Below are 26,619 nucleotides of genomic sequence, written 5' to 3' on the forward strand. Positions count from 1 at the left end.
TTATAGCCACTGTGAGCTGCAGATAATCCACACCTCTGCAAACTGGAGGGGTGCTTTCAGTGCCAAAATTCAGAATTAATCCATCTTTTAAATCGCTGGCTTTCCAAGGAGTTTTTCATTCTCCTTTGTGGCAGTAACAAGACTCTACTTCCTTCACCTGCTCTGGACATGATCCTCAGCCCCACCAGCAGCTCAAGGTCGAGGACTGAGCCTTCATCACCCATCACTGCCCAGGCTAGAAAACACTTTCTGGAGGGTGGTGTTAGACTCCCTGGCCAAGGTACATCCCTCTGTTTTGCCTCAGAGGAGGATGGGAAAACAGAGTGAAGAAGTCCTACTGCAGTTTCTCCTCTGGGCCATCAGTCAAATCTAGCAAAGGGGAGTCGGAGCTGCTGCCAGAACCAGAGGCTGCAAACTGGATGCTTTCATGGGGCTTGGGAACTAACAGGTCACCATTTGTTCATGATGGTGCTGTGAGGCACAGCGAGACCAACAGGCTGTGCAAACCTCTCCACTCCCATTCAGCTGCCCCTGGTCCACGGCTCTGCAGGTTTGGGAATGGGCAGGAGTGAAAAATTAGCGCTGTTCATGCCAGGGCCTAGCAGAGTTGGGTAAATGAGGTAAACATAAGTGTGTAAAGAGAGAAAACCTTCACGGCCTAACACCTGTCTGCAAACAGCCCTTTCCAGCAGCACCTGGCACTTTGCTGCAGGCTGGGAGAGAAATTACAGTGCTGGAGCAGAGCTTTTGGCTTTTGGAATTGGGGGGAAATTCCAGTAAAATGAAGTGGATGTCTTGAGGGGAGAGAGAACGAAGTTGATGCGAGCATCAGGACCGTGGGAGGCAAGACAGGGAAACGGTCAGCACGGGGATGCTGAGACGGGTAGTGGGTCTGTCCACATGACACCGAGCGCTGCTCACACAAACATACCTATTGCAGTAGTCACGCTGGCTACCACTAGCCATGGGGCGGCACAAGCAGGTCACGGAGCACGAGGTTGGCCGCCCTCGCGTTTACTCACCTTCTCGGGCCGGTTTGGCCACAGACGTGGGGTTTTGTGCTGCCTCAGCTGCCAGGAGCACCCAAGAGAGGCGGCCCGTTCCCAGCCGGGCATCCCGCCGGCAGCAGCGGGATAGGGACCGGCGATGGGCTCAGCCGCGGGAGCGCGGGGCTAGCGGGCAGCGGCGGCGGGGCCAGGTCAGCCGGGGCCGCCGGGGGGCTGTGGCGGGGGTCCCGCTCTCCCGGCTCCGGCACCGGGGGCGTTCTGGGGAGGGGTCGATGCTGCTGTTGCCCGGAGGAGGCGCCGGCGTAAAACGGGGTCCAGCCCTGCCGGGACAGCCCCGGCCCGCGGGCTTTTTCCCCGCTGCCGAGAAGTTTTGTCCCGGGTCAGACGGGAGCGGGGCCGGCGCCACCGCCCCGGCGGGAGGAGCGCGGCCGCCGGGCCCCTCCCGCCGCCCGCCTCCGCCGGGCCGGGCCGGGCCGAGCCGGGGCGCTGCGGGGCGGCCGCCGGCGCCGAGCTCCGCGTCCCGCGGCGGCTGCGGGGCTGCTCCCGCCGGGCTCCCGCAGGTTTCCGCAGGCTGGCACCCCGCGCACGGGTGCCGTCCCCGCAGGTGGGTCGGGGGCTCCGCCGGGCGCGGTGTGGGGAGAGAGGGGCCGGCAGCCGTGGCTGGGGCTGTGAGCGGGATGGCTGAGACGAGGGCGCCCGGGCTACCTCCCGAGTTGCTTTCCTGCCCTGGCGCTCTTCGCTTTGGTGGTTTTGCTCCCCGTGCCCCTTTCCGCACAGCCTGCGGGGTGCCGCCGGCGAGACCCCAGCGCAGCGAGGCCGCGGGATGGGCTGGCAGCCCCGAGTGCTCCCGCCTGCGGCACGGAGCCGTGGGCTGGGCGCGCTTTAGGGGGATGCAGCGCGCCTCGTTCGCCCTTCGCTGCTTGGCTGTGCCCGGAGTGCGCCCCTGAACTGGAAACGGGGCGGGCTTGGGCCGGTGTTTTGTAGCTCTCCAGAAAGTACCGTCCTGAAGGCTCCAAGCAGCCCCGGGAAGGCGCCTGTGGGAGCGGGAGCCTGCCGGCACCTCGCGATGGGAAAGGGCTGCCTTGCAGGATGCAAAGATGTGAATGAAGCTGCAGCTCTAGGTCAGTTTTTTCTAACCAAACTGCTGTTACCTGGGCGAGCCGTGTGCTTTTCGGAGTTCAAACTGGGGAGAAGAAAAGTTGCAACCAGCTCCACGGTGCAGCAACCTGCTGGGTGTAGAGGGAGAGAGAGGGACCCGTGTGGCCTGGGTTCACAGGCATGAGAGCCCCCCAGGAAACGCTCCAGGACCCAGCTTGTTTGCTTCTCCTTGGCTGCCAGAGTTGAGCATGACACAATTCCCAGGGGCTTGGTCACCTCTCAGGGAGGGGTGGCTCATGGACCCAGAGCTGGATTTTCCGCTGCCCCACAGGTGCTCTGCATGCTGAGAGGGGCAGGGAGGAGGCCAAGGGAACCAGATCCCGGGTAACCAGGAGCTGCCAGTGTTGAGTTGCAGCTGGCATTTCTAATGCGTCCTTGGCGCAGCTGCTGCATCGCCTCACCCACCTGCTGCCGGGCACTGGATGTGCCACTCTCATTGCCGACCCTGTGCTGACACAGTTCACAAGTAGCACTTTCCACACAGGTTTGGTTGTGCCTCCAGTTTTGGAACTGCCCCTCTCCACCCCTGCGCAAGCCTCACCGCTGTCTGCAGGGAGCCGGGCTGGCAGACCTCGTGTTAACCTTGATGTGGCCTTGCCCCTTGGTGGGGGGCTTGTTTTGCCCAGCAAAGAGATGAGAAGCCTGAGCAGGGCACCACTGGGTGCAGTTTGGCAGCCTGTGGTACCTGGGAGGGAAGCCAGAGAAGCTGTGGACATCTCTGGCTTTCAGAGCCTTAAGTCAAATCTGTCTCCTAGGGGAAAATATTCCCTGCTGCTTGGTCATCAGGGGTAAGGTGAAAGAGCTGCAGTGCTCTGTTTTCCTGCCTCTTTAAGGACTAAATGTGTCACTTGATTTCCAAAATCCTGCCAAATTTAAAAGGAAAAAAGTTAAATAGAGAAAAAACATGCTGACCTTGTTAGGGCTAGAAGCTGTCCCCATGCTTGGGGCTGTGTGGCTTTGCAGCCCGGCCATCCTAGCCCTGTGTGTGAAAGCACAGGTGTGCTGGTGCTGCGAGGGGATGGTGTCTGATTGCATGGAGGAGCAGCTGTAGCTTTCTGCCAGCTTTGGAAATGGAGAGCTCTTGAAGGCATATGCTTAATGTGAAACATAACTTTATGGAAATATTCCTTCTGAGGCCTCTTCCTCTGCATTTGATAGCTCGGCAGCAAACAGCTTCAGTGGAGGTGAGCTTCTGCTTTTAATTAAGTCATACACACCTCAACCACAAGGTAGATCTCCCTTGTAAATCAAAGTACTAAATCATCAGGCTTTTTTACCTCTTATTCATGATGGCTCTCTAAAGATGGTACAGTTAAGACAGAAAAAAATTGCAGGCTACACCTTCCGGTAAGGCTGTTTAGCATGTTCCTGCTCATTAGGCTGGTGCAAACACCTGGAAGGCAGAGGGAGCTGATGGAAGAAGGGATGTTGGAGCCTCCAGCAGCAGTGCTTGGGGCTGAGCTGTGCTTCAGAGCAGCATATTGGGGCACATGCCCAAAGGAGAAAGTAGCAGCCTGGGAAATGGCCTGGGAAAAGGCAGCTTCCTGAAGCAGGTCATGCATGTGGATGGATGGGAGCAGGTATAAAGGCAGCAGAGGCACCGGGAATGGGCACAGAGCTCTGAGAGCTGGTAATGCTGCACCAGTCACAGCACCTTGAACAGCGTCCTGGTGGAAAAGTGTGAGTGTCACACAGCCACAGTGGCGTCCTGCAGCATCCTTGTCCTGTGACAAGGTGCCAGCCTCCCTGGGGCAGGGATTCAGGATTGACCAGCCCCGCAGACAGAGGGGCTCACGGTTTGCCTGCAGCAACTACCAGGGCAATTGTGAAGCAGATGCAGGGGGATTTTTGCACGCCTCCAGCCTTTCTTCTCTTTGGCTGTGTCTGGCAGTGTGGCAGGCAGGAGCTGGGTTTCTGTGGGCACGGGGCACGGTGGCCATACAGTTTGGCCCTGCAGCCAGCCCTGGCCACTTCTGCCTCTTTGTGGTGAAGGTGCAGTTCAGCATGAAATTGGCCATGTGTTTCTGGAGAGGCAGCCCCTGCCACCTCACTTTCAGGTCATCTGCCACATGGCCAGCCCTTGGAATGGAGACCTTCCTTACCCAGCGCTTGGGAACGAACAGGGAGGTTGTCCATAGAGGCAGAAAAACACCTTACAGGTGTGGTCTCCCACTAATAAATGAAATGACTGATTAAGTTGTTATGGAGCAATGAAAACCCAGGATTTTCCCCAAAGTGGTGAAAAGCCTCTGCATGTCCTTACTGTCCATGCAGCACCCCAGCACCCAGCTGCAGGCAGAGGCTTGGGCACGGGGAGGGCATGGGAGAGCAGCACGGCTCCTTCTCAGAGCGGTGCTTGGGGCGTGTCCCCTGCCTGTTTCTGCGGAAGGCAGCTGTGCCCTCCTTGGCCCCAAGTGGTGAGGCTGCTGTCTTGCAGCAGAGATCCCACTGCCTCGCTCACTGACTGCAGGAAGGTGAGCTTCCACCAGCATGAAGGATGGTAGGGTCCCAACCCCTGGACTTCCAGCCACTTCGGGGAGGTAGAAGGAGGTTTATGCTCATTTCATCCATGTGCTGCTCAGCAGCTGCTACAGCTGGACACGAGGGAGGGCTCAGGTCTCTGAGTGGCACAAAGTCGCTCCTGGGCAGCTCCAGGGATTTGGTTTAGCTCCCCATCAGCTCTGGTCAAATTGGCCTCATCTGCAGCCTGCTCCCTATGCCTCTTGGTATTCCCACCTAATTTCCCTTCCTTTGAGCATCTCCAATCTAGTCTGTCTCTGTTTCTCACATGCCTATCATTGCACAGCAATTATGGTTAGAGAGTTAAAAGCCTTATCACCTCCTTAGTTGGAGAAGTGTGAGTCAGCTCCTCGCAGGACTGTGTGGTGGATCAAAAAAACCAATGATTTTTTTTTAATGGAGGTTTCCTTCATTCAAAATGTAAACTACAGAACTGAAAAAAGCCATGTGGGTATTTAACCTGCATTTATAAAGTTAAAAAGTCTAGAGGCAGAGCTAAATGTGCCAGCCTCATGCCATCCTCCCAAGCTGAGGCAGCTACAGCGGACAGATGTGCAGCGAGATCAACATTCAGAAGTTATTTCCTATGTGGTCTTGGGACATGCTTTCCAAAATGGTAGGAGGCTTGAAAATCACACTTAGCTTCAGTCAACACAAAATTTCAGGTTTGAGAGTCACACGGTGAGCTCCCCATGCATCCAGAGACAGAGGCACCTTGTCCTGCATCTCCCTCCTTTGTGTGCAGCAGGTCCTGCAGCTCCTGGTGGTAGTCCTCCATACCCTGGATGGGAATCACCGAGTGGGAGCATAGGCAGGGACACTGCCTGGGTGGGAAGATGAGCCCATTTGGGCTCTGTGATGTACTCCATCATGTGCCTGTGCACTGAGCTTTCTGTCTATCTGTGAGGTATGAAGATATCTGAGGGGCCTGGAAGTGGTTCTGGAAATCCCAGGGACAAGACCAGAATGAAGCACAAGCACAGGACAGTCCCTGAGAAGAAGGGTGACAATTTTGTAGCTCCCCAGTGTTCCTGGGGATTGAGCCTTTGTAACCCAGGTTTTAGGATGATGTGATAGGTAGGGTTTCTTTGTTTTCTTTCTTTTTCCTTTTGTGTTTGCAGGGGAAAGCATGAGAATGTAGGTGCTGAAGTTTTAAATATAAATTTAAAATAATCTTCAGATATGCTGTGTGTTTTAACTCACAGTTTTTAAGTAGCTTCATCGCGGGGGGTATTGCAGTAAGTCTGTGACTTTTTTTGATCACCTTGGGGATGGCAATATTGCAGGTTTCTCAGGCCAAACAAGAAGGGATCTTGTTGGACAAGAAGAGCAGAAGGAAAAAGCAGGAGCCTGTCTCGGAAGTGCCAGATTTCTGAATTGCACAACCCCATCCCGTGGTGTTCACGTTGCCAGAACAGTTATCCGGATGATTTTCCGCTGTCAGTGTGCAGCCCCGTGTCCTGTCAGCCGAGCCTGCTCCTCACCAGCAGACCTCCACCTCCCACCAGGAGTGGCAGTAGCAGCACAGCCCATCGTGGCTGAGCCGAGGTCTCCTGCTCCTTTCCTGAAACAGCAGCAATGTCTCTGCCCTTTGCAGATTGCTCCTTCTCCCCAGCTGTTCTCCTCTGCCTCTGGCCACACAGCCACTTTCCCAAAAGTTCTTAGCAGATGTTTCTCCAGATGTGCTCCTTGCAGACGGGTACATGTACCATTTCTCTGTCTGGGCTGGTATGACCGGACAGGATTGCAGAGCTCATGAAGACTGGCACATTTCTGAATGCAGCTGTTCTGCTGTCTGTGATTTGACATCTTCAGTTTTCCACTTTTGATTCCCCAAGTAGTGCTGTCACCTTTGGGAAGAAGCCTGTCTTTCAACACTACATCAAAATGAACCTGTTGGGGTGAAAAGTTCATTCTGCCCGCTCTGTGTCTATACATGCTGTGCCAATTTTTCAGCTTCTTTAAAGGGTTTTTTCCTGGTTTTTTCAAAAGAAAGGTTTTGAAGGGAAGAAGAAACTTTGAGAGAATCAAGATGCATTTAGATGATGTCAACTGCATCTATTTAGAGGGCTATTTATCAGTTAGTCTACAGTTTCTCAGCACTGTTAGATATTGGACTCAGTGATCTTGGAGGTGTTTTCCAACCTTAGTATTCTATGATTCTGTATCTATCCCTGGAAGTGTTCAACAAACGTGTAGATGTGGTGCTTAAGGACATGATTTAGTGGAGGGGTTGCAAGTGCTGGGTTAATTGTTGGACTCGATGATCTTAGAGCTCTTTTCCAACCTAAATGGTTTTAGGGTAAGTATTCCTGGGTCTTGACAGATCTAAAGAAACAGGTTTTCCAGGCCTGGAGATCAACCATTGAGGTGGCCACAAATTGCTTTTATCCAAATACTGGTTTTAGCAGTCAGTGCTTCCCTTTTATCTTAGAAGATGATGGTGCTAATATTTTTCATGTGGTCTAGTCACTTGTTTCCTATCAACATGTGGCTTTTTGGATCATGTCCACGTGCAAGCTGATGGATGTATTTGGCCTCTGTGGCCAAATACTCTCCACCATGTCCCAGGCAGCCAGAAGGTGCAAGGCCATAGAGACTGAGGGCAGCAAGGGGAGAGCAAGGCAAGCAGAGGTGTCAGGTTCCTTCCAATCCAAGCCGTTCTGTGATTCTGCTCTGGAAGTGATCCACTGGAAGTGGTTGGCATTTCGGTCTTAAAAAAACCCCGAAAAACCAAACCCCACAAGTCTCTGCTCTCAACAGACCCTCACATTTTAAGGATTGGGGTGTTACCTGTTGTTGTCTGTCCCCACAACCATTGCCCAACTCACCCTGAGGGTCAGTGACCCCCACCAAAGTGCTGATCCCCCCTGGATCCTCCCTAGGCCATAGAGAAGCATTCCTGCCAGCTCTCACAAGAGGCAGGAGCTGGGCTGGAAATGCCTGTTGCCTTTCAGCGACAACTGCACTGGTGCTTGCTTTGTTGCATACTAATGAATGCTAATTGGCTGTGGCTTGTTATCAACATTGTGTGGGAGCCGTTTGCAGAATGCCAGGGTGGGGGTTGGGGAGACCCACCTTCTGCCTTCCTCCGAGGGGTAGCCTCTTGGGTGGATGAGGGCTGAGCTGATGCTCCTTGTGGTGACATCTCCATTTGTGAGCCATGGGAAGGCTGTGCCTGCTGGCCTCATGCCAGCCTTGGTAGTGGTGCACCTGCCAGGTGTGTTCCCCCTCTGACATGGCAGAAGGTTACAAGGAATTATAAGGGTTTTTGTCTTTAAACCCACCTGGGGGCATGGGGAGGAGCTGAGCCCCATGGAGGCTGGGCAGTGCTCACTTTCAGGTCTTCTCAGCATCTAAGGTTCAGTGCCCCTCTCCTACCTCCATCCCCTCTCCCCCTCCAGCCCCTCCACATTGTCCATTGGTCTCTTTGAACTCTTCAGCTGGAGCCTATCTCCTACTCTCCACTGCGCTTCCAGCATTGTAGCAATCCTGGCATTCACTGCAGCAGCTGGATATCTCCTGCAGCCATGCCTCTTTTCCCATCACTCACCCTGAGCTATTGAGGGCATGAAAACCCCCAGAAGATGATCCTGCTGGAGGGGGGAAACACCACCACAGTTTGCTACAAGCTGGAGGGAGGGAGACTTGATGGGCCTGGGTGGCTTCAGCACTCTTGAAAAACACCTCTTTACACACCGTGTGTGTAAAATCTTCAGTCTGGCTGATGTGTGATACTGTGGTTGCAGGACACAGTGAGCTGATCTCACTCTGAGAAAAGTTCTGGCAGGGGCAGGACGGTGCCCGGACCCACAGTACATGAAGGCTTCTGCCAGCAGGAGAGCTGGGGTTATTGCTTCAGAGGTGGGTCTGCTAATTTTGGACAAGTAGCCCACTGACCTTGATGTCCTTGGGCTGGGACTTGTAAGCAATTTCTCTAAAGCTGAAAAATCAGTCTACACTCGAGCTGAGAACACCACCTGTAGCTCTTCTGGCATTTGAATCCCGATTACGCCCTGTGACAAACATCGAGTTTCAGACCAGGTCCTGGTGACCGTGCTTCTTTTTAATTTACTCTTTCTTTGCTCACATAATGACAGGAGTTTTTCCAAAGAAAGGACTTGTAAGGTGAGGGCATCAAATTGTCAGGAGCAGCGACAGGGAAGGATGGAGCACCAGCCAGGTGCAGGGGATGCTCCACCAGGGAGCAGCCCCGAGGAGCATGATAGGGATAATTTTTCCCTCCCACCTGTTGTTAGGAGCAAATAGGGAGCGAGCTGTTGCACTTCCTCAGCTGCTAACGACGATGGGAGACTTGCTTATGGTCGTGTGCTGGAAGCTAATTAAACCTGGTGACAATGGTAATTGAGTAAGGATGCTTGAGGATAAGTATGACCTCATGTCTAAAATGGTAATGAGGCCTATTAAAATCCACACCAAAAAGAGAAATGAAAGGGGGAGCAGAGGAAAGGTGGTGCAAAGGGAGCAGGAGCAGGCGGGGACAATACCTGGCAGCCGGAGCACTGGGAGGGAGGGGGAGCACGGAGGTGTCAGGCTTCTAAATGTCCTTAATAAACAGCCAGCTCTTCAGGTAGCCAGGCTGCACCTCGGGCCAAGTCAGCCAAAACACTGGGCTCAAGCACCTTCCCCTCAGCTCACCCAGGCCTGGGTGTAGGTCCTGTTAAGCGATGGCAACACTTGTTGCTGTTTGTTGTTGTCTTCACTCGCTGGTCCTTTGCTGGAAGAAGGGGACGTTCCATGAAACCAGCAGTTGCTGCCAGTGCAAGGAGGGTACTTGCAAAATGACCCTGAAATTGCTCCAGCACAGGAAAATGCATTGGCAAAGGAAAGCTGCAGCGGGTTCAGGGTGCCATGCTCTTTCTTGGACCAGCACAGCACCTCATTTCAGCTCCCAGCTGGAATACAGGGGCTGGGACCACTGTGACCCTCCACACGGGTTGTTTTGCAGGGTGGCGTAGCAGTGCTGGGGATGCCACCGTGCTCCATGGGAGCCCAGGTCCCGAGTTGAGTCTCCTGCTGCAGAGGACACCCCGAGGGACATTGGGAGGGGTCGCTCCCTGTCCTGACCCTGGATGTGCATCACATCAGTTTTGGTAAGCTCAGCCCCGGGCTGCTGGACCCTTCCCTGCGCCCACTGACGGGGGGGATATGGGGTGTACCAAAAGTTTCTTCCCCCTGGAGAAAGCCAACTCTCATCCTTCCAGCAGGGCAAAGGTGCGGCTGGATGACGGCTGAGGATGTGCTATGGAGCTGGGATTCAACTGCTCTGAGCTCTGTGATGGCAGCTCCCATTTTGGCAGCCAGGAGCAGCAGCAGCGGGCGCTGCAGGAGCTCTGCACTGTGACAGTGGTATGTATGGATGCAGCAGGATGTATGGATGCAGGGGAGCACTCTGGGGCTTGAGGTTTGCTCTGCAGAAGTAGATTTGGGGGAGGGATGAAGAGGGGGTTGCAGCTGCCAAGTAATCCCAGTCCTGCTGAAGGCAGCACACTGTCACCTCCTGGTTGGCCTCCAAGAAAAGCCCAGTCTAGGTGACACCCAGCAGTTATCCAGAAGGTGAGACAGCATCCACAACAACCAAGTCATGTCAAGCAGCCCTCCCATGTGTCGGCCAGCTGCTTAGGATTGACCTGAGATCGCTCCATCTGCCCATGACCTTTCCTGTCCCCTTTAACTTCAAAGTGCTTTTCAAATATGAAGAGAGCAGGATTTAATTAAAAGTCATCATCTATAATAAATGGGACCTCCCCCCCTCCACTAGTAAGCCAGTAGAAATGACACTGGGATGCACTCAGTTGCAGCTGGCACCACGTGAGGCTGCTGGATGGAGCAGCAAGGCTTGGCCCACTCTGCTCTCCATCACGTCCTGCATGACCATGGGCCTTTAATTAAAAGACTGTAAGCTGCTTGGCTCCTCTGGCTCTGGCAGCTGGCTTACAATTAATATTCCCCCTGCCAGGACCAGGATTTACTCTGCTCAGCAGCCAGCAAAGCGCTCCATCAACTTCAAGTAGCATCAACATCCAAGGAAACAGCAGTCAGGTGGGAGGGTGTGTGGGAAAGGAAAAGTGGAGATCATAGGGGTGTTTCTGATCCCTGGGTGGTTGCTGGGAATAGGGTGCAGTAACACTTTTGACAGCAGCCAGAGGTGAAAAGCTTTTGTTGGTGGATGCATCTGGGAGAGAAGTGCAGAAGCCCCAGAACGCTGAGTTTGCCCTGCTCACCTCACTGGCAAAAACCAGGTGTTACCCTTGGGCCCGCGCAGGCAGGACACAGAAATAGAATGGCATTACAGCCTTGTACCAGCCCTGTCAGCTCCAGTCAGGGGGAGGGTGGGCCTGATCTGTGCTGAACGATGGGGTTTCTACAGAGAGTCCTGGTGTAAGTGGGGGACTGACCTGACTGACCATCTCCACCATCTGGTGTACTCTTCATTTCCCAGAGAAGCAAAAGAGTCCCCAGGGAATAGCAAGAGGGAAGAGGAGGTGGGAAGCAGTTTGCAGGAGGCAGATGAGTATCCCCCAGGGATCCTTCCATGCTGCTGCAAAGCGAGGCTGAGATGTGCATGCAGCTGTATCCCAGCAGCAGCAGCTCTCAGCTGGATGTCTCTCCCAGGCAGGGGGTTGCCTTTCCCAGTTGCCCTGTGTCCTGGCACCAGCACGTGAGCCGCCAGGAGCCTGTGGATCAGCCGTGCTCGTGTGGCAGTGACACGCTTTTGTTTCAAGAATTACATGTTGGCTTTAATTCTCCAATCTGTGCATTGTTCTTGTTCGCCCAGAGGAGATGAAGCCTGGCTGGGGAAGAGGGAGATGAGGCATTGACTCTAAACAAATGCCTTTCTTCTGCCTGAAGATTTATTTCTAGCAAGGTTGGAAGCAGAAACAGCTCAGACCTTGAAGTAAAAATTGGAAGTTTGGGGCCGTGTCAACTGTCAGGAAAAGTAGTTTTCTGCAATAGAAATTGGATACAGAAATACCTGAGAAAGGACTCAGCACCAGAGAAGTTAGTGAGGAGGTGTGTGATCCCAGCTCAAACCCCATTCTCCTCCCTCCCCCTTAAAGGGGATGTGCCAGCACTTTAATAAAAGTGATGCTTTTTTTAAGGAAAAAAAAAAAGTCAGTAACCCACACATGCACACCCTGTTAAAAACGCTGGAGCATTTTAGATCAGCAGTGGAAGTAGGTTTCTTGTTTCACATAGGATCGTTTTATCCGTTTTATGTTAATAAGGAGATAGCAGAGAATATTTTTAAATGGAGATTTAAACCCATAAGGTGGCTTGTGTGCAAGGAGAGAGGTGCCTCCATCATACCCACTTTGGGAGTGTCCCTCAAAAGCCGGTTCTCAGCTGATGTGTGCCTGGGACCAAGTTAGTTTCCAGCTGGGAGATGGGTGGAGCCCAGCTCGGTGTGTCACTGCCTCTGAAAAACGCTGTCACACTCCCTTTGCTGTGCTCCTGCCCCGACTGGCAGCTCTGCTGCTGGCTCCCAGTCACGTCCGCCAGCTGGTCACTTGTCTGCTGCAGGGAGGGGTAAGGGTGGGAGCCAAGAAGCATCTAAAGAAGCATGATGCCAACTGGGGGACCAAGGGAGAAAAAAACCTTTCTCCAAAGGTTTCTTTCCACAAGACAGTGGGGAACCATTGCCCATGTTCCTGTGTCCCAGAGCCAGGGCTGCCTGAGGTTTATGAATCGCTTGTACAGCGTCATTGTGGATTTGGCTAGTCGGCCATAAGAAGAGGGTCCTGGACTGCTGTGTCCTCCTGAGCACTCAGCAAGGGACAGAGCACATGTCCTGGCCACACACATCTCAGTGGCCCTACCTGCAGGACTTGGTCTGGTGCTGGAGTGTCTTCTTACCAGGAGCTGTGGTTTCCAGCTGAGCAGGATAACTATGGGAGTGATCATGCTGGAGTAGGGACCTTCTTTGTTGAGAGCCCCAGCAATGTCCTTTTCTCCCTTATCCCTCTTGCCTCCCGCAGACATCTTTTGACCGCAGTGTGAAGAGCTCCCCATCCTTCTCTGCTGGTCTCCTGGGAGTTGTGTGGACATTCCTGACTGGAGGAGTCCTGCTAGCACTCTTCTTTCTCATCTTCACAATTCGCTTCAGGAAAAACAGGTAAGGGCATCCCTCTTCTGGGAGATTCCGCTGAGCTGGAGTAGCAGAGTCAGGCTCCTTCAGGAGCAGGCTCTGAGCTGATGACCAGCTAAGGATCAGGAGGGTACAAGCCTGAAGGAGCAGCACGGGGCAAACAAGGGTAATGCCAGGGGTGTTGCAGCTTTCTCCATCACACAAAGTTTTGATCACTGGTGGAGACAGTCCTGTTTGGACTGCTCCTTTCCTCCCCAAGGCAGGGAGCTGTAGACAGGATGAGAGGAAATAGCTTCAGGAAATGCATCAGGGGAGGTTCAGGTTGGACACCAGGAATAATTTTTTCACTGAAAGTGTTGTCAAGCACTGGAACAGGCTGCCCAGGGAAGTGGTGGAGTAGCCATCTCTGGAAGTGTTCAAAACAGGATGTGGCACTTAGTGCTGTGGTTTGGTTCCCATGGTGGTGTTTGGTCAAAGGTTGCACATGATGGTCTTGGAGGTCTTTTCCAACCTTAATGATTCTCTGACTCTATGGGTGCCCTCTGGTGTGACACAGACAGTGATGCATGGTCTCATCCTGGAAGTGCTACTCCATAAAACCATCAACAGGAGTGGGCAAAAAGAGAGCTCATTTCCTTTGCTGTTCCACATGCTTGAGAGCATCGCTCTGAGCAGCACAGCTCCATAGCAAAGTCATCATACTCCCCACAGTGCACCATGTCCTTCTGCTGTTGGGCCACTCATACTTTGAAGATATTGATAACCCTTTTTGATCTTGGTGGTTGCTCATATTGGTGGGGAACATGATCTCCATTGGTGAGAGAAGCTGGTGAAGTACAAACTTTTTTTGGTGCTGATCAGTCTGCACAAAGTAGATAAAAAGTCTTGCTCCCCTTGATAACCCTTTTTGATCTTGGTGGTTGCTCATATTGGTGGGGAACATGATCTCCATTGGTGAGAGAAGCTGGTGAAGTACAAACTTTTTTTGGTGCTGATCAGTCTGCACAAAGTAGATAAAAAGTCTTGCTCCCCTGAAGGCAGCATAAATCCAGCAGAAGGTTCAGCAATTCCTCATAGCTCAATCTGTCTCAGCCAGTGCTGGGCCTTCCTCAGCAATTCTGGGTCTCGGCTGCCTCTTTGCCACCTTCTCCTCAGCTTCATTGGTCCCTTGGTATCTCAACTGCTTCCTGCCCCAGGGATACATCCCTCTGCCAGGCTTTACCTTTGCTCTCCATGTGCCATTGTTTTGCACAGAGGCATACATCCGAGTGCAGCCTGGACTGATGTTGTTTGAGTTCTCTGGTTGCTTAAAGGAATTTAATGCTCCTGACAGCCACTGTGCAGTCGGGAGAGTCCTGCCCATAAGGGTTTGTGTTGAGAGCCCTGTGCCTGCTGCAGTGCATGACCTGCATCCCAGTCTGAAGCACCTCATTTACTGACTGGTGTTGAGTTCAGTGGCCACCTGAGCTGATGTTCTCAGAATGGGCTGTACTGAGTGTGCGTTATTTATTTGCTCTGCAGTAAATAAATACTGGTCTGCCTCCTGAATCTGGGAGGGCAGAGGAGACCTTTCTCAGCTGCAGCTGAGACCATGAGCTGGTGAATACCTTTCTCCAAGGGCTGAGACGTGGTGAGGAAGGCAGGGAGGGGAAGAGACAGGTTGAACCCCAGGCTTAGAGACTGCAAGACAGCAAGCCAGGAAGGAGCTCAAGGAGAGAGAAAAGTAATGACCTGGCAGCAGATGGAAGGGGCAGAGCTATTGGGGGGGATGGCAGGAGGTACAGCTTTCACTCAGTGGGCTTGCTGGGAAAAGGTGACAGGTCATGAGAGATCAGTGGGTTGATTCTCCCCTCCCTGAATACAGTTACAGGATTATGAGTGATGGGGTGAAATTACAGAGGGGACACTGTAACCTGAACGTTGCTGGCAGCTTCCTGAAGTTGAGACTGTGCTGAGTGTGGAGGTATCTCCTCAGAGGAAGGAGCAGTGGGAACGGCCTGTTCCTGGGGACATACATAGTTCTTGCACCCAAAGCTTACTGCTGGGGACAATCACCCTGGGCTTCATTGGTGTGGTTTTCCACTTCTGCCCCTCTGCAGCAGAAGTGTTGCCATAGGGCTAAATGAATACTTTAAGGATTGTGAAGCACTCCAGCAAGAAAGGGGAGAGGATGGGGCCACGGAGCAATGGCTGAACTTTTGGAGCAGTGGTGAACAGCTCAGGCTGGGGGTGGACAGTGTGTCAGCATCCCTTATGACCAACATTATCCCTGTAAGGGGACCTCGCCCCTGTGCTGCCAGGTCATAACACTCAGTAACTGTCAGCATCTTCCCTGCTTTGTTTCCTGGAGGATTGTGAAGATGTCCAGCCCCAATCTCAACATTGTGACCCTGCTGGGCAGTGGCCTGACTTACACAAGTGCTTACCTCTTTGGGATTCCAGAGCAGAGCCTGCCGTCTGGAGACTCAATGGAAAAGCTTATTCAGGTGAGCGGGGGTTTTGCTGGGATGGGCACCTTGACGCGTGTCCAGGCCTGTTTGTACGTGCTCTCTCCCAGCCAGTGTCACCTGTACAGGCTCCGTCCCAGCCCAGCCTGTCACCACCTCGCTGCTCAGCTGGGCTGTGGCTTTCGCATATGCAAAAGGCAACCAGACGCTTTCCGTCTGAATGGCCTTCGCTGTTCTGCAAACCACATCTGCACCGAGGAAGGGATTCGAGGCAGGTCCCCGGGGAGAGGTCCCGCAGGCAGGCAGGCTGCTGGGCTTGTAAAAGTGCAGCAGGGAGAGGGGAGCCCAAAGGGAGATGAGATCCCCCACACAGCCACCACTGCCCGACACAGCACAGGTGCTTTGAGGCTGTGGGTGAGTTTTTTGGCTGCAGAGCAAATCTTCATCAAAACACTCACCTGTGTGATGAACCCCCATGTTCTGACCTGAGGCAGCCACCCTGCCAGACTGAGTGGGTGTGCACCCATGTGGGGGAGTGGGACATGGGACAGAGCACACCCTGCATCCTGCTCAGCCGGTGGGCTGAGGGTAATTAACAGAGGTGCCAGCAAGGGATTTATTGGTGCTGGGACCTTCTGTGCCCCTGCTGCTCACTAGCTGTCTGTCTCTCCCTGCCTGCTCCTCCAGTGAGAGTCTCTAGGGATGGGGAGGAAAAGTTAGGCAGCAGGCATGCCTACAAGAAAAATCCGTGCCTTTGAATTTATTTCACCCTGTGGTCAGCTTCCTGATATCTGATACCACCCTCCACAAGTCAGAAGACTGTAGACATGTCCCCACCCATCCTCATTGCATCCCCAGGGTGGGAGGGTGGGAGGTGTCCCTGCCAGCCCCTTTCAGCCCCCCTGCTCTCACCCCTGGCAGGTGAGGCTCTGCCTGCTGTGCGTGGGGACCTCCCTGGTGTTTGGTCCTGTCCTGGGGAAAAGCTGGCGGCTCTACAAGGTGTTCACCCAGAGGGTGCCGGACAAGCGGGTGGTGAGTACGCAGCACCCGGGGCGGGAAGGGACAATGGCAAACTTTCCAAGGAGGGCAAACACCAGCAAGTCCCAAACCAGTGTGGGATACAGATAAAACTGGCCCACGACAGGGACGGATACCACAATGACAGCTCTAGTTTCACACCTGTCTGGGCATGGGCCCCTCATTTATTCCTGCACAATGAGGCAGGAGCTTTTCCACTCTACAGGCAAGTGGGTTCCCCAGTGAGTCCCAGCCCCATCACTGAGCAGTGTTCTCATTTTACATTGGCCACATGCCTTCATTACGCTACACACCAGTGTTTGTGTTCAGGTCTGGGCTGATTGTTTTTATGGGATGAAAATAAACCAGGTGTCCTCAAAAGCATCTGATGTAGGGCCGTCCCCAGATGCATTTGATCTCCTCTTGAAGGCAGGAAGGGAGCGCTGGGTACTCCTCTGCAGCACTTAAGGAAGGGGATTCAGCAGCTGGGAGGGAAATGGGAAATTCGAGCACGTAACAGTGCACTTACAACTTTCAGTGGTCACTTTCCAGCAGTGAAAAGGTCTCAGGTGAAAGATGGGACAAGAGGGTTTGCAGCAGAACTGGGTACCAGCAAGGACTCCTGTTCCACGCTGGGATCTGTGTTTAACTTGCAAAATGATAATCCTACCAGGTTTTTTTCTCCACCCTTTTTGTCTCTTCTGGTGATGTGGGCATAAGGGATGATAGCCTTGTTTTGGAAAAACTGTTTTCTGTCATAGCATTTACCTGCTACCCACACCATCAGGCAGGGTTTATATCTGGCCCCAAGCCTGATTAGGTCTCCAAGAATTTGGGAGTTGAACACAGAGATCCTGTGGCCAACTCAAATGTAGGTGCTGGGCACCTCTCTGGGGGAAGTAGTAGGATGGACATGTCACTTGAAAGAAACAATAGGAAGGGACCCAAAGGGATGGAGGTAATTGGTGTCCATTTGTTCCCCACAGTAACCTTTACTTTCTTGTGTGTTTGCAGATTATCAAAGACCTGCAGTTGCTGGCAATGGTGGCAGCGTTGGTGCTGGCAGACGCTGTCTTGCTCTTGACATGGGTGTTCTCTGACCCAGTGCAGTGCTTCCGAAGCCTCAGCGTCTCACTGCGGGTAAAAGGCTGAGGAGGGGCGGTGCAGGGTTTGCTGCGTCCTGAACTCTGCGGACAAAGCTGGTGGGTGGCCAGGCATTTGGAGGTGGTCTTTGAAAAACAACAGAAAGGAAAACTAGGCAGAAAACCTTCTGGGCACTCTGAATTTGGTTTATGTCTGGTCTATTACAGAGGTGAGGGTCCACTGCAAAATTTCCAGGTCTGTGCAGATCACCTGCATGACACAGGAGAGCTCCAAGGCATCTGCAGATGCTTTAGAGAAATGTTTAACCAGCCCTGCTGGCAGCAGAAGGCCAAAATCTTTTTGCTTGAACCCTCTGCCCCTCTAGCACCAGCCTTGACCTCTCCTTTCAGAAATTTACAGAGGAGACCAGCTTAAATGCATCTTCCCGTCAGTCTGTGCCAGGCTGCAGCCTTCACTTCTGCCTTTCCCTTGCCTTGTAGGCGACAGAGAAAAGCATGACGTGCTCCGTGAGCCGGGTGCAGTCCTGCGCATCGCTCTATTCCGATCTTTGGCTCGTTCTCATTTTAGGGTTTAAGGTATGTAGCCTCTTGACTGACTCTTGCATTGTATCTCACTTCCTCCCTGTCTTTCAGCCTAAACTGTTTAGCAGCACTTGTCATTTCACTGCCTGCCCAAGCTACATGCCTACTGCAGATCCCAGCTACTCCTGTTCATCTCGTAAGCCCCCCCATTTCCAGTCCTTCCCGTCTTGGGAAGGGTGAAAGCCCTGCTAGCTGCTTTTTGCCTGCCTCCTTTATGTACACTGTGCACATACATTCTCTCTAGTTCTCTCCTGGCAACCCCCTGAGCTTCATCCATCTCACTCCTTGAAACCCACATCTTGCTGTTTTTGTGTCACACTCCTTCCCTAAAGACTCCAGTGAATGACCACTGCAAAGGCGCACCAGGTGGCTCAGCCTCTGAGTCCTGTGACTTCAAACCAAAGAGGTGCTGATGACAAGTGTTTGGTCCCCACCTTTACAGGATGCTTATCAGCTTAATTACACCTCTGAGGTGCACTTTCACTGGTGAATCTCTGCACACGGCCACTCTTATTCCAGCAGTGTTAGTTATACTGATGTAACTATGTAGGTATAATTATGGCTGTAATTTTCTGTGGTCTCATGTGTCTCTGGTATGGCAGAGGCTGGACACATTTCAGAAAGCTGATGTTGATGAAGCTTGTGAGATCACAGCCTTTTTTTGGGAATGGCTTCATCTCTGCGTGCAGCACAGGCACTTCCTTTGTGATTCACTGTAATGTAATACTGACCATCTACCCAGAATCATAGGAAAAAGAGCAGAAGGGACCTCACAACACAGCCAAGTCCTCTCCTCTACATTTAATTTCAAAGACATGAATCTAGACTGTCCTTAAAAGTCCTTTGGTGTTAGGGAATGTAGGCATTACCTGGGCTTTTAGTGCTGTGTCTCCACCTCTGATTTTGTCTGCAGTTTGTGTTAGGGTTTAGACAGGTAATGTCTTTGCCTGCAGCCCTTACAAAATCCTTTTGGAAGTAAAACATCCCCATTATCAGTTCCAGGTAATCTTTTTTAGTGTTGCATTGAATCTGGCCCTGTTCCTTCCTACTTACGGGGGGTCACAGAGTACTTCCTTGGTGGTTTCTCTGGAGTTAGTCTGGATTTACACTAATGTGAGAGGAGGCTTTATCTCTCTGCGTACATAGCACGTCTTAGCATCCACGGCATTTATGTGCTCAGCCCTTTGGGAAGACAGTGTATTATCCTGGTTTTACTGGCACAGAGCAATGAACAGAAATGACTTGCCAAGGACATGCCTGGAATTAGGAGCAAAGTCCTCTGCTCAAGTTCAAAACAAACAAACAAACCACTTATTCCTGTGCTTACTGAGAGTCCTAGTTTATGTTGTCTGTGTCCCAGATAGACTGTATGAATTTAAATGGGACTTTGGTGCTGGTTTTTTCCTGCTCAGGGATTAGGGGTTGGCTTGCCTTTGGGCTGTTTGGAGGTGCCCTGTGGTGGACAAGGTTATGGTCCAGTGCAGATTCTACAAAGCAGGGTCAGGCACCAGCCTGGTTCACAGCAAGGCAGGTTTCACTCTTAAAACCCCACCTTGAGAATTCATGCTGCTCTGAAGTTGGGAGTCTCACCAGAAATCTGGACATGAACCTCTCTTGCCTGTGTCCCTCCAGACCTTAGCCCTGGCAGTGGCCATCACAGTCATCAAGCAGCCACAGCACAGAGGAGTTCAGAAGGGTTGAAAAAACATCTGCATCTCATGTCACAAAGCAGTTCTTGATGGCCAAATAACAATGACTCTTAATAAAAGGCCGACACTTACTGGGTAGCACAGGAATAATGTAGGTCGTATTCCCTGTATTCCAGGTCCTTGGAGGAGATGGGACTTTGTTAGATGGTGTTTCCAAATGATCCTGAAGGCAGACCATGCTCTGCACTATGGAGGCAGACAAAAAATACTTGGTGTTTCCTGTGTCACCTAGGGAAGGAGAGGCTCATCCTGCTGGGCAGTTTTATCCTGAGCACACTGGAAAAATGCATGCATGAGACCCTTGAGGAGCAGGGTGGTGAGACAGCCTGCTCTGAAACAACTGGTCTGCTTGGGGGGAGGGAGAGCCTCTGTGTACAGAGCACTTCTGTAGTGCCTTTCCCTGCTGCTGGAGTCAGGAAACAGCAAAGGGAAGGGAGAAGAATTGCACCTGGTAGTTTCCTGGATTATTGCTATTTAAAGAGGCACCAAGTACATCCTCTTCCCTCCAGTCTAAACCTCCATTTCTCCTTGCTGTCTTCTTTGAATTTCTTCTGGATATCCTTCATATCCTTCCTGCTCCTTCAGAGGTGTGTGTTGCTCCTTGATGGCACCCACTGCAGCAGCCCTGCAGAGACCTCTGCCTCCTGTCTGCCTTTGCTTCTCCTGCTCCAGGCTGCCCAAGGGGTGGTTTTCACAATTTCTCCCAGACGTGCCCTGCTCTGTGGCAGCACCTGCTGAGCTGACTCTTGGCTCTTCATGCCTGTTGGTTGGGACCCCCCCGTGCCCACCAGCACCTTCCCTCCTGCCCTGTGTCCCCAGCCCCTCTCCTGGCCTGCAGCAGCTTGCCAGGCGTTTGCCGCGGCGTCACCACCGCGCACTCCAGGTCTGCATTATAGATCAAAGAGCATTAATTAGGATTGTGCTGAGTGTATCTGAGCTCACCAGGCTTGGTGTGAGGTGGGGGTTGACACCATCAGGCTGTAATTTTCCACTCTCTGGAAACCTCTTTTTTCTGCTTCCAGAGTATCCTCCTGCTATATGGGACCTACTTGGCCGGTCTGACCGACAACGTCAGCTCCTCACCAGTCAACCAGTCCTTGACACTCATCGTTGGGGTCAACCTTGTTTTCCTGGCTGCTGGCACCATCTGCTTAGTTCACCGTTTCTTCCGTACTTGGCATAATTTGTTGTTTGGTTTTACTTCCGGAGGCATCTTTGTGTGTACGACCACAATCAACTGCTTCATCTTTGTCCCACAGGTATGCTGCCACCTCTGTCCTGTCACTTGGCTGGAAATGGGCACCTTTTCGGAGTTTAGCAACATCAGCTGTGTGGGTCAATGCACTCTCTTTCCTGCTTTTTCCCCCAAATGTTTGGACTCACCTGTACAGCTCATTCTCCAAGCCCCACCCCACCCCACCCCGGTGGTTCTGCTTCCCCAAGCAAGTTTCATGAGTCTCAAAGAATCACAGAATTGTTTGTATTGGAAGGGACCTAAAGATCGTCTAGTTCCAACAGCCCTGCTGTGGGCAGGGAAGCTTCTACTAGACCAGGTTGCTTGAAGTGCCATCCAGCCTGACCATAAATATTTCCAGGGACTGAGCCATCCACAACTTCCCTGGGCAAGCCTGTTCCAGTGTCTCACCACTCTCATAGTGAAGAATTTCTTCCTTATATCTAATCTAAACCTACCCTCTTTCAGTTTAAAGCCATTCTCCCTTGTCCTAGCACTGTGTCCTTGTAAAAAATCCATCTCCAGCTTTCTTGTCCCTTGTTGCTTTTATGTCCTGGAAAGTCTCCAAGGAGTGCAGCACTGCTGCTCAGAAACCCTCCTGCAGGAACGTGCCACAGGTGACAGTCATGCAGACAGCACACATGAGGCGAGGCAGCCACTGGCCCCCTCCTCCTGCTCCATGCGGGTGGTGGGATCTGTCCTTGGTGCAGTTGTCCTCAAACCTCACATGCACACTCCCACCATGAGCTTCTGCCCCTGGCAGGGATGGAGCTGGGCACAGGCCATCCAGATGGCCCAGCCACTCTCAGAGGAGACTTCTTTGCTGCTGGTGGTCCCCAGGGGAGGCTGTCCTCCTCTGCACTTTTGGAGAAGGAAGCTGGGTTTTGCCACAAGCGAGGAGGAGGAAGAGGCGGAGGTGTTTAAAGGAAGCCTTTTGTGGTGAGGTGAGGCACTTCTGCTTCCTGTGTCCTCCAGGAGCAGCCTGGTGTGCCTGGCCACCACGTTAGTGGGAATAATGCTCCCATTGTTAGAGGGAGAGGAAACAGTTATTTACTCAGTTGAATGTTTGGAGGGATGTTTGGGCTCAAGGACATGAGGAGAGAAAGGGAGGAAGAGGTGAAGCTGATGAAGGAGCACATCTGTGCAAGGGAGGGCTCAGGGGATCTCAGCAATGTATATAAATATCGATGGGGGTGGAATAGGGAAGGGGAGCGAGGCTCTTCTCAGTGGTATCCACTGACAGGACAGGGGACAATGGGCACAAACTGAAACACAGGAAATTCTATTTAAACATAAGGAAAAGGCTGGAGTTTTTTCTGTGAAAGTTGTAAAGCACTGGAGCAGAATGCCCAGAGAGGTTGTGGAGTCTCCATCCTTGGAGATACTCAAGGCCCAGTTAGACACGGTTGTGAGCAGACTGCTCTATCTGACACTGCTTGAGCAGGGCAGTTGGGATGAATTCCAGAGGTCCCCTCCTGCCTCAATTGAGACAGTGTAACTGCAGAGCCCCAACCCCTTAGATGAGCAGCCTTTGGGAGCAAGGATCCAAATCCCCTCTGGTGAGCACCAAGCCTGCTAGTGATGCTGTGCCAAGCTCCAGGTCTCCTGTACTGAGGGTGGAGAAGCTGATGAGCTGTACTTGCACTCTGCCTGTACCATTTTTCTGTGGGAGCTTGAGGCCCTTGAACATTTTATTTAACTTGGATCTTTTAATTCATTACCTTGTTTTTCCTAATGGGCTTGCTTTTCAGTGGCTCATCTGAGATCAATAAACAGCTGGAGCTGGGCTGCACAAGTCTTCCAGGGAAATACTAGATGAAAAAACAGATACTAAACATTGCTCCTTTTCAGCTTGTCACCAGTGATTCGGGGATAAGGGGGCATGCGTGACACTGTCTTTGTCTGTCATGGAGTCAGGGAGTGGGGAGAAGAGGGAGGGGGCTTTTACAGTGTGCTCAGCAGTCTCAGTGCAGCCAGGCACTGACCCTCTCTGCATTAAAAGCTGGAGCTAGGAACAGGGTAGGGCTCAGATGGGTGGGAGGCTCCAAGTGACACTGCAGCCCCTCGCCCAGCCATCTCTTGCTGCCTGTCTCTGCTCCCCGTCACACCCTGCCTTTGTCTCCCCCTCTCCATCCCTTTGTCTCCTTCGCGCTTGAGCTGTGCTGCCTCCCGCTGTATCGGCTGGGGCTCTGTGGATAACACCCTCTTCTACTCCCCAGCTCAAGCAGTGGAAAGCTTTTGAAGAAGAAAGCCAAACCACGAGCCACATGGCAAAATATTTCACCAGCCCAAGCAGGAGCTGCCGCTCGGTGTACAGCGAGGAGCAGCTCTACCAGCTCATAGGGGAGAAAAACTCCATGAAGCGGCTGCTCACCGAGGTACAGGGCTCTGCCAGCCCCCCTCCTCCAGCTTCTCCCCTTCCCTTTTGTGGGCTGAAGGCTTTGCAGGGTGGGAAGCCCTTCTTTATACCCCTGTCCACACTGTCCTCACCAGCCCCTTCCTTCCTGAGGGGAAGAACTGCTTTGTTTTGTCACACTCCAAAGCACCAAAATTTAGGCATTATCTGGAGGGCTTGAAAAAATTATGCAGGGAGGAGTGCAAGAGAGCCCGGTTCCCACAGCCTTGTCAAACATGGTTAATTTACAGGGGAGACGCTCTGTTTCAGAAAAGGCCCCAGCCTCCTGCTCCCTCACCTGCACTGCACAGGCAGAACCACCCCAGCCTGTAGAGCTGCCTGCCCAGTGAGTCCCTTCCCACACCCACATCTGGGGGGCTGCAGGGGAGGCTGAGGTCACACATGCTGCTGGTGTGGCTCTTGCCATGCAGAAAGGGGTGAGTTGTTTTCTGGCAGTGCCTGCTTCTAAATTGGCAGCGGTTTTGTCCCCCCTGCCCACCCCACACTTGACAGGCTTGTTTGTTTGACACAGAAAAATGCCGTGATCGAAAGCCTGCAGGAGCAAGTGAGCAGCGCCAAGGAGAAGCTGATGAGGCTGATGTCTGCAGAGAGCGGCTGCGACCCCCGTGCGCTGCCAGCAGCTCCCTGCACCTGGAGCTCAGGGCAGCCTGGGGATGCACCGGGGGACTGCTGCACCCTGGATCCAGAGAGGGATGGGTGGCAGCCCCCCTGCTTGCTGGGTACATCACCACTTGGCAGCAATGCTCAGGCCCTCCAGAAACATGCAACCCAGGAGCCTGTTTGCTCTCAGGTGCTGCTTTTTAATACAGGGGACAGCATTGAACGTGGCATGAAAGATGTCCAGGAGTGTGGGACACCTGCAGTGCAGGGGCAGCCTCCGGAGCAGCTGCCAGGCCGGGACAACTCAGCTGGTGTAGCCTGGGAGTCGTCCCCCAAAGTCAGCTATGTAAACAGTGAGAAGCTGTGGGAAATCTTGCGAGAGTTAAGCCTGGATGGCAAAAACTACAGCCCAGCCTTATCTGCAGGACCCCCACTTGGCAACCGGGGCACCTCAGGCAAACAGGGAGAAACACGGGTGGGCCAGGAGGGCTACCCAGGCATCCACACACCCCTCAGCCCCTACCTGGCAAGGCATCGTTGGAGGATCCCGTTGCCTCCTGCCTCCACACGCTTCCCTGGACATATATCCCCTCGTGCCAGCTGCAGGGTGAAGGAGGTGGGCAGTTGGGGCCATGGAGAGTCAGCACATAACTCCCTGGGAATGGGAGGGGAGATGGCTGGCAGAGGGCCCCTTCACCCCCCAGCACCATCCCCTCCAGCCATGCCAAGGGAGGCCTGCCTTCAGCCAGAGGGGTGGCTGGGGTGGCCAGAGTCCCAGGGTGCTTCATCGTGCATCCCGCAGGAGCAGCGGCGGTGGCAGGGCACCCGAGGGGACCCGCTGAGCCCTCGCTGCGCTCACTGTACTATTACCCAGACTCCGACTCCAGCAGCAGCAGCAGCTCTGAGGAGATGTTTCATGGCTGCCACCGACCCTGCTGCGAGGTTTGCTTCCAGAGCCCACACGGCTCCCTGGACAGCAGCAGCACGGACACGGACACAGAGCCCAGTGACTGTGAGGATCAGCAGACAGAGCACCGTGGCGGGCCCCAGCCTGTGGTGAATTTCAAAGACGATCTGAAACCCACCTTCGTGTGACTGGGAGCACCCCTGCACCAAAAGCAAGTGCCCTCCCACCCCAACACTGCGTGTTTTTTCAGCAATGCTAAAGCCACACATCCCTCTGAGGAATGTGCCTTGTTCTGGAATGTGGGGATCAGGAATAAACCTTGCCTCGTTCTGGTTTGCAGTGTCAGCCCCAGCCTGGTCAGCCGTGACTGCAGGCTGAGTTTGGCTGAGAGGGGGTTGGCAGCACTCAGGGAGGTGGTGGTGGCTTTGTCCTGGCTACTCTGGGCAGCTGCCTGTGTCCCACAGATAGCCAGCACTTCTGTCCATCCTGGTGCTAGCAGTGGAGAGCCCAGGGCTGGGGGGTCTGTGAGAGCCCAAACTTCATCTCCTCAGAGAGCTTTCCCTGTAAGACTTGGGTGACTGGCACTGGCAGGAAGCAGTATCCTGCCTCAGAAACAACCATTGCTTCTTGCACACCACTCCATACACACCGACTGAGGACTCCTTCCCCCGAGGCTGCCCATGCAGAGTGTCCCACTGGCATCACCCCCAGCTGGGGATGGGCAATGGATGCCAGAAGCGGATGTAGGCTGCCACTCACCTGGGGTATGCTGCTCCCAGGCAAAGCAAACTTTTGGGTTTTGGTGGGTTTTTTGTAGCATCTGAATAAGAAAATGGAGTCCAAAGGTGATATCCGTGGAGGTGTCTTCGCATTTTGTGTAGTTCAGGTGCATGGTTGTAGGTGGGACTCAGGTCAGAGCTGAGGGGAAAGACAAGCTAGCCATTGTAAAGAAGGATCTGAAAAGGGTTTCTTTTTTTACTTTGATTTCTGGGTCTTGTGCCCTTCTGTATGTCTTTGTATGGATGATGTAGTCTGGAATAAGGTTTGTTTAAATTAATATGCTCTGTTTATTTTTTATCTTAGAAATACCAAGAACAGTAAATCCAGTGTGTGTGCCTTTTTGGGGATATTTATCATGGCATTTGAGCTTATCGTTGCCTCCACAGGAATTCAGGATGCTGAGACCTTGCACTGATGTCCAGTGCAATACAAACCTTCTGGAGAAAGGCTTGATTAAAAGGGCAGGTGTCAGAGGAATCCCAGACCTGGTTATGAACAAAGCATGTTAGCACTGCCCTCTCTGTTACCCTTTATGATGGTGAAATCCCTCACTTCTCTCTCCCTTCACTGGCGTCACCTTTTTTCTCCCTGTTGCCTCTGCAGTTTTCCAAGCTTGCATGTAGGGCAAATCACCAACCTCAGTAATCTTACGAGGAACAATATTCCCACAGCCCCTGCTTGCTTTTAAAATGGAAACACTCCAGACAGAGTGTAATTTTGTGTGTGTGTGTGTCACTTTTTGCTGATAGAAACCGTTTTCTTTCAGTTTTACAGCGATCTGAGCTCTGGCCTGGGTGAAACGCACTGACTGGGAGGGTTCCCTACCTGTGCGGGGCAAACCCGGGAGGCCGGGGGCTCGCTGCAGTGGGACGCGGGATCGCTGTGCCCATCGCCTGCCAGCCGCCTGCAGTTCCGCAGCGCTCGCAGCAGGTGCTGCTGCTGCCACGCCGGGCGTGCCGGCAACCACCGAGTACATCCCACGGCATCGCCACGCTGGGACAAGGCGGGGGACAGGCACTCTCTAGAGAC

At 53.0% G+C, this 26,619-nt stretch overlaps 1 protein-coding gene across 1 annotated transcript; it reads left to right on the forward strand.

Moving 5' to 3' along the window:
• The first annotated feature begins 1,150 nt into the window (after window positions 1-1,150).
• On the forward strand, window positions 1,151-25,916 carry GPR156 (G protein-coupled receptor 156). The gene is given in 12 exon segments (XM_039563213.1): window positions 1,151-1,198; window positions 9,655-9,799; window positions 9,911-10,055; window positions 12,686-12,822; window positions 15,146-15,281; window positions 16,164-16,274; window positions 17,274-17,399; window positions 17,843-17,938; window positions 20,676-20,912; window positions 23,107-23,265; window positions 23,815-24,724; window positions 24,727-25,916. Coding segments are annotated over 10 exon segments (2,289 nt in total). The 5' UTR covers window positions 1,151-1,198; window positions 9,655-9,799; window positions 9,911-9,950; the 3' UTR covers window positions 24,999-25,916.
• Window positions 25,917-26,619: the final 703 nt, after the last annotated feature.

Source organism: Corvus cornix, chromosome 1 (assembly GCF_000738735.6).
Source record: "Corvus cornix cornix isolate S_Up_H32 chromosome 1, ASM73873v5, whole genome shotgun sequence".
Taxonomy (NCBI): domain Eukaryota; kingdom Metazoa; phylum Chordata; class Aves; order Passeriformes; family Corvidae; genus Corvus; species Corvus cornix.